This window comes from Poromitra crassiceps (genome assembly GCF_964638095.1).
Source record: "Poromitra crassiceps genome assembly, chromosome: 3".
NCBI classification, from domain to species: domain Eukaryota; kingdom Metazoa; phylum Chordata; class Actinopteri; order Beryciformes; family Melamphaidae; genus Poromitra; species Poromitra crassiceps.
The window spans coordinates 19,188,095-19,195,494 of NC_139625.1; the positions used below are offsets into that span (position 1 = coordinate 19,188,095).

General features: G+C 44.0%; 1 protein-coding gene across 1 annotated transcript; it reads right to left on the reverse strand.

The window, feature by feature from the left end:
• Positions 1 to 4,295: 4,295 nt before the first annotated feature.
• On the reverse strand, positions 4,296 to 6,957 carry slitrk5 (SLIT and NTRK like family member 5; the record flags this gene model as incomplete). Its single annotated transcript, XM_083632796.1, has 1 exon — positions 4,296 to 6,957. The coding sequence occupies exon 1, from the start codon at positions 6,921 to 6,923 to the stop codon at positions 4,296 to 4,298; it is 2,628 nt and encodes an 875-aa protein (XP_083488922.1). The 5' UTR covers positions 6,924 to 6,957.
• Between the last annotated feature and the right edge of the window lie 443 nt (positions 6,958 to 7,400).

Here is a 7,400-nt window from a genome sequence, read left to right on the forward strand (position 1 = left end):
TACCCTGGCATTTTCAGCACAAATATGTTGGAAAATAATTGCCTGCCAATTTAAACTCAGTGTACTGAAATAGCCGAGCGATAGCGCGCGTACTACATGCGCGAGTTGGGCCGCTCGCCTGTGTTGAGCCACTCTCCACACAGATTAATTCTCAAATAGTGTGAAAGTAGAAATCAAAGGGAATATTGGAAAGCAAACCCTCCCATCTCTCGCCTTCTAATCTGACATCTATTCGATAAAGAGATGTCTTTATCCAATAGATCTCATTATTTGCGGAGCGAAGGAAAGAAAATAGTTTCTGTTCGGCTGCATCTCTGCATGGGGGTGGGCTACATATGGCGAAGGGTGAGACTTCTGTGACAGCTGCATCTGTACCTCCGCCGCGCCCCGCGTTGCATCACCACCCACATTCAATTCACACAATATGGTGGGCTCTTGTGTAGCCTGATGTAACACACTTTCAAATCTTTCACCGCAGCACTTGCTTTTGTGAATACAGATGTAACTGTCAAAGTCCCTGGTTGAACTTTATTATAATTATAATAATAATAATTATTATTATTCATTTTAAATTGTGCAGCACCAGTGCAGATTGGACTGGTTGATGGCATTTCATAACATTGCAACCGAACTGATGATGAAGTGAACATGACAGACCCTCACACAGACACAGATACAGGAAGGCATTGTTAAACTATGTAGCCTTCAGCCTTCATTGACGCGTCTATCTGTGTTAAGACATAAAGGACCATTGGCTGATTAAAAGCATTATTTCGCCAGCAAGAGCCCCCCCCCCCCCCCCTCTCTGTCTGCCTGCCTGCCTGCCTGCAGTGGGAACATGGCTACTTCATCCATTACTCTGGGGCTGGGTACTGGTTCATAACAATAATGGAGTCTCTACATTGGGGGTTTTGGGAGGGCCAGACAGACAGACAGAGACACACACACACACACACACACACACACACACACACACACACACACACACACACACACACACACACACACACACACACACACACACACACACACACACACACACACACACACACACACACACACACACACACAGTAATCACTAGCCCATTTGGAAGGCATGATTCAATGGTTATGTAATTGTGCCCAAGCAGATCCCAATCCCACTGAAGAATGGCACAATCTAGCAAATGAAAACAACTACAGATTGCCATGTGAGCCACATTTTAAACATGTTGCTATTGGAACTCTGCACATAAAGTTACCCATCAATTTGTGACCTGACACACTTCTGGAGGTCTTCCTCCCTTGTGGCACTCAAGAAAGCACGAGTCATTTTTCCATATGAATATTAGAGAAAATAAACCAATATCCACCTCAAAAAAAATCTGTCACCATCATGTCGTCCCATAGGCCACCCAGTGGCGGTCGACTGCACACACTTTGCTATGATTCACATCCCCTGCTACATGCATGACACATCCACAGTTACACTCAGTTCCAGGACTCCTCATCTCCCAAATGGTGCCGTCTGTTCTCATTCTGGGCTTCTACGAAAATATCCAACAAATGATGCTGGACCCCGAACAGCACAATTTCTCCTTTCCTTTTCTTTTCTGCCACTGAGGAGAGGCAGCTGCCACCTCAGAGGAAAATAAGAGACAGTCATTGTAACATACAACATGATACAAAACAGTATATCCGCTGTTGTACAGTATTTTACGCCTATAGCTACTGATAGTGGAATGATACAATAATTCCCTCTGTGCTCGTTGCACAAATAAGCAACAGATGAAGGTCATCTCGGAAGGTTGTTAGCCTCCTCTCCAGAGAGGTCACTGTCTCAGTGAGGGGACATCGGATGCCTAAATGGTGATGCTCCAAGCGCAGAGAAAATGGTGGCACAGTGCATCCTTTGCATTTTTTATAGACCTACTTTGCATATCAGATATTAAGTGGGTCAAGTGAATGGTAACTTTTCAAATCCAAGCAACCACTTCGAGGATTCAAAACCCATCTAATATTCAATGATTCTTTTTTTATAATGTCACTGCATGCACTATTTCTTTTACGTCTTTCTCAATAAACAGATTCAAAAGATCTGTGCAGCTTACAAACCAATTAAGAAAGATGAAATTCCTGCTCAAACGGTTTTGAGACAGCAGACCCTCCGTTTGACTTCCTAAGCAATGTTAAAGTTGACACCCATTGGCTTTCGTAGAATGCTACAATAGCATTGCATCTAAAAATCAACTCCAGTGATGTTTATGTACTAATCATTGCTTACCAAGGCAGTGATACTGATGCTGTTGTCATGGCATAATTGCAAAGGCACAGCCTCAGATAATGCTCATTGATTGAAACACATTGACTACAATCCTCATTGAAACACTAACCACCCCTTTGAGCGAATCATCTACTGTGCATTTTTGTCTGCCCCGATGGAGTCCACAACATAGTTTGGATCAATTACATTTCTATTACATTTTCAATTGATTACAAAAGAAAAAGAAAAAAGTAACACTTTATTATTCACCATTAACTAGTTGTTTATTAACATGCACATTAGTATCATATTGGCTGTTTATTAGTTAATGACTGTTTTACAAGATTGTTTTATTGACTGTTGTGAAGGACTTTGTTATGCTATTGAAAAGTGCTATACAAATGAATGAATGTTATTATTATGATTATTATGATTATTAGTCATTATAAAGTGTATGAATAAACATATTAATGCCTTATTCTGCATGAGCATATTATACAACTACTAGGCCATTTAATAAAAAAAATTGTACCCCAATAACCTCCCAATTATTGTTCTGCTCATTGATAGTAAGTAAGTTGTACATGAATTACAATCTATGCTTTAGGGGTACTACCACCTTATAGGCCCATACTGAACAAAGCATTAGATTGTAATTCATATATGACTTGCTTACTTACTATCAATAAGCAATAATCAGGAGGTTAGGGGAGACTCAGTAGTTGTAGAATATGGTCATGCAGAAAAAGGCATTAATAAGTGCTTTATGACTAATAAACAGCAAATATGATACTGATATGAATGCTATATAAGCAACTAGTTAATGTTGAATATGTGTACCTTAATATAAAGTGTTAAAAAAAGATACTTTTGTCCCCGAAACCCTCCCCCCTCAAGCTCTTCAACCCCAACATCCACACTGAGTGCTGGCATATATTTTTTGATTTGTACTTTCCATTAACTGTCTGAATTTGAGACATTGGCCCAAACGCAAATGGCCTCCAATCATATAATCAACAACAGCCTTAGGTTCCTCATAAGCACATTATATGAACCTGACATCATGTTTATTTGATGACAATAACATAGTTTGGTCAATATAGTGCAATAAGTGCAAAGCAATCAAAACAAATAAAATTGATAAGGGATAGAGAATTTGCGAATGCTTGTATAAAAATAGGTGTTACATTGATTAAAATATCAGTATTACACAACATAATTATTACTTCAAATATCATTTATGAATTTTGTTTTGATAACATATCAATTCTACATATTAAGAATGAATACCCATATTCATTTTTAATATAATAATCTCCTTTATGAGAGCTCATGAAGGCTAACTTGCCTTCCAATTCCAAAAAGTGCAGAAAGCATTACAAAGACACTTTTTTCTCTTCTTCTTCAAATGACGCAGTCTTTTTTGAACATTGGGGGGTGTGCCACTTTAAAAAAAAAGCCACTTTTACAATGCAGAGCTACAGTAAATGAAACTACAAACATAAGCCTTTTTCAGAGGATCATGGAGTATGATGACACAGGTAATATTGATGTGGAATCAAAAGTTTTGAAAAGACATGGCAGATTATATCAATAAATACTTACTTACAGACTACAGCAGAAAATAGTCCTACACAGTTTTGATGATCTGCTGTACAGTGTTTTTGTCCAGTGAGTGATTTTATAAACATTTTTTTTCTCTGATTCACAATATACCTTATGTACGTTATATTCCTGAAAATGAAGTTGGGTAAGATTTACCTGTACACTTACATTTTGTGTGTAATTCGATCTTCACCATAGAAAAATAGATTTCGCATCATCAGTTATGTAGAGCAATTTTGTTCATCCATTTTTGTTTCAGAAAGCTGTATCCATTCCGGCAATGTCATGTTTCAGAAATAAGAATAACATTGTTCGGCACACCCCGTTTTTTTTTACTGCTTCTGTTTTGTTTGTGTTGTGTCGTGCCAAGGCACCCTATAAACTGAGCCACTGTTTTAAGGAGGGTAAGAGAGAAAATGCTTCACATTACATTAATGATTCTGTTTGCTCAGAACTGGCTAAAGGTGGTCTGTTTCTCAAGAACTTCGAGGTAATCGGGCTCAGACTGCAGTTTAGCTTTTAGCTCCAAATATTCATTTCTGTTGGGCTCAACATAAACAGTACTGGGCACCGTGCCATAGAGCACTGTTTCTCTTATCCTCTCCGGGTGCAAGAACTGACGTCTGACATCAAAGTTTGGGTTGTACGTGTACGACACGGGCCCTGTGTACTTGTACTCTAAATTGGCACCTGCCGGGATGGGTGGGATGGACTGAAGGGGGGACTGCTTATCGGACTCCAGGATGCCTCTGAAGAAATGGTCTGCGTCCTGCACGGGGGACGGGTTCTCGCGCGGCTCGATGGTGCTAACGCTGTAGGCGGGGCTCCTCATTGTATTGCTATCCCTCTCCTCATCCGGGGTACTCCTGTAGGTCACCTTGAGCTCGTGGAGGTCGCGGTAATCCTCCACAGTGTTTCCCTCCCTCGACCTGTAAATTGGGTTCTTGCACATGTGGCCCATGGGGTGCGGGATGTACTCGTAGACGTGGCCGGCCGGGGCCTTGGCTTTGGGCCCAGAGCGGTTGCTGTAGAGGCTGTACTGCAGGTTGAACGAGCTGACGTCCGAGTTGTTGGTGCTCGCACGGTCGCTCTGGGACTTTTTGCGCTTTTTCATCACCACCACAAACAGCCCCGCCGCCACGAACACGGACATGATGAAGACGAGCAGGAGGCTGAGGATGAGGACCGAGAGGGGGACGGTGCTGCTGGGGGTGTTGAACCTCTGCGGGGCGCCTGTCGTCGTGACCCGCTCGTCTGCCGGTGCGTCCGTAGGGGGCGCCGTCGACACGGGGACGTCGGAGTAGTCCGGGCACAGCTGCTCCGACGGGATGGAGCGCAGGTCCATTCCGGCGTGCCGCTTCGGCGTCTCGCACACCACCTCGTTAACCACGGTGCCTGCGCCGAGCTGCTCCAGCCACATCTTCATCCCCACCATGTCGCAGGAGCAGTCCCACGGGTTCTCGAACAGATCTATCTGCACCAGCAGCTTCAGCTGATCTAAAACGCCACTGACAGGCAGGTTTTGGAAATTGTTGCTGCGGAGATTAAGCCTAGACAAGGAGAGGCTGGCAAAGATGCCCCCTGGTAAGGTTTTCAGCAGGTTATTGTTGAGGAAGAGCAGCTGGAGGTTAGGAAGGTAGCGGAAAGTGCCTACATCGATCTCTCTGATTTTGTTATACTCTAAATAAAGATACTGCAGGTTCTGCAAACCAAAGAACATTTCTGGTGTCAGCCTGTCCATGAGATTACCATTTAAATAGAGCCTACGCAGGTTAGTTAAATCTCCAAATGCTCGGTCGTGGATCAGGGCTATCCTGTTGTTTCCCAGGTGAAGCAAATCCAATCCGGTGGCATCGACAAAATCCGATCTCCGTACCACGGGGATATAATTTCCAGTCAGATACATTTTTTTAGGATTGTATGGCTTCGGTTTAAGATCAGAAATACTCTCAATCTTCCTCTCTTGGCAGTTGACATTTAGCCCAAGGTCGGATATCTGCAGATTACACGTGCAGGCAGTGGGACAGTCCAAAGGCACAGGAGATTTGGTCTGAAAAGCAATAATGGGGCCATAGTTGTAAGCGTTGACACCTGCTATGCGGGAGGTGGGCTTTGGCCTAGTTTTGTTCAGTTGCCGCGTGCCCTTGGTGGGCCGGGACGAGGACCTCAAAACGGCCGAGGAGGTGGCGGAGGCCGTGACGGCAGCGGGCGTGGTCTGGTAATATCCATTGGTGCTGAGAGGGGGCGCGGGGCGCACCGTATCCTCCATGGGGCGCCGCGGGCAGAGCTCCTGCTTGGACACCTCATCCAGGTCTCTGCCGTGGAGCCTAAACGGCGTCTCGCACACCACCTCCCCCACCAGGGCCGTGTAGGCTATGCTCTCCAGCCATGCCTTCAGTGCGATGAGCTCGCACGAGCAATTCCACGGATTCTCCTCCAGTTGTAATTCCACCACTTTGTCCATGTGCTCCAGGAGGCCGATGTACGGGAACATTTTTAACCGATTCCCCCTCAGGTCCAAGTGGGTGAGGGGTACGTTACGGAAGATGTTCGGAGGCATGGCGGAGAGCAGGTTGTCGTTCAAAATCATCACCGTCAGTTGGTGGAGCTTGCTCAAGGCGTTGGACTCGATGTTGGTGATGTAATTGTAATCAATCTGAAGGTATTCCAAACTCTCCAGTCCCGCAAACGTATCCTCCCTCAGAATGTCAATCTTGTTGTTATTCAGGTGCAACCGTTTTAATCCCTGGAGTCCGTTGAAGGCGCCCGACTCGATCTCGGAGATGTCGTTGTTCCCCAAGTGCAGGATGGTCACCCCGGTGTAATTGATGAAATCGTTGACGGACAGCTTCTTCAGGAGATTCCCCGTCAGCAGTAGGTGGTACATGGAGAAATGGACCGGGCTGATCTCTGTCAGCTTGACGATCCCCCGGTTCTCACAGCTCACCGTCAGGATCCCTTCCTTCTCCTCGCAGGTACACAGGTTCTGACAGATCTCCCCATAATTGTCATACATCTCGACCAGCCTCAGAGATGATGCAATCACAAGGAGTATTTTTAGGATCCAGATATGCATTTTCTCGTGGGAGAGGGTGCCCCAGCTCACTCAAGTGCGGTGCCAGTGTGAGGTGTCATCTAAGGAGGGAAAGAAAAGGACGGGTTGTGTTTTATACACCATGACATAGATAGATGGGAAATATATCATATGTATTATATACACTCACTGAGCACTTTATTGGGAACAGCTAGTACACCTGCTTATTTATGCAATTATCGTATTATCGTTATTACATGTTTAGTTAATGCTTAATAAACATTAAGTAAGTGTATTAATACATGTTAACATGAACACCAGTAGTAAATGATTACTAGACATTGTCAACTGTTAATTAAGGGTTTGTTAATGCTTAACTAACCCGTAATTTAGTGGTTCTTATTGTAAGGTTTTACCCAATTATCCTATCAGATAGTGTAATGCATAATACCATGCAGATACAGGTCAGCAGTGTCAGTTAACATTCAGATCAACTTTCAGAATGGGGACAAAATGAGA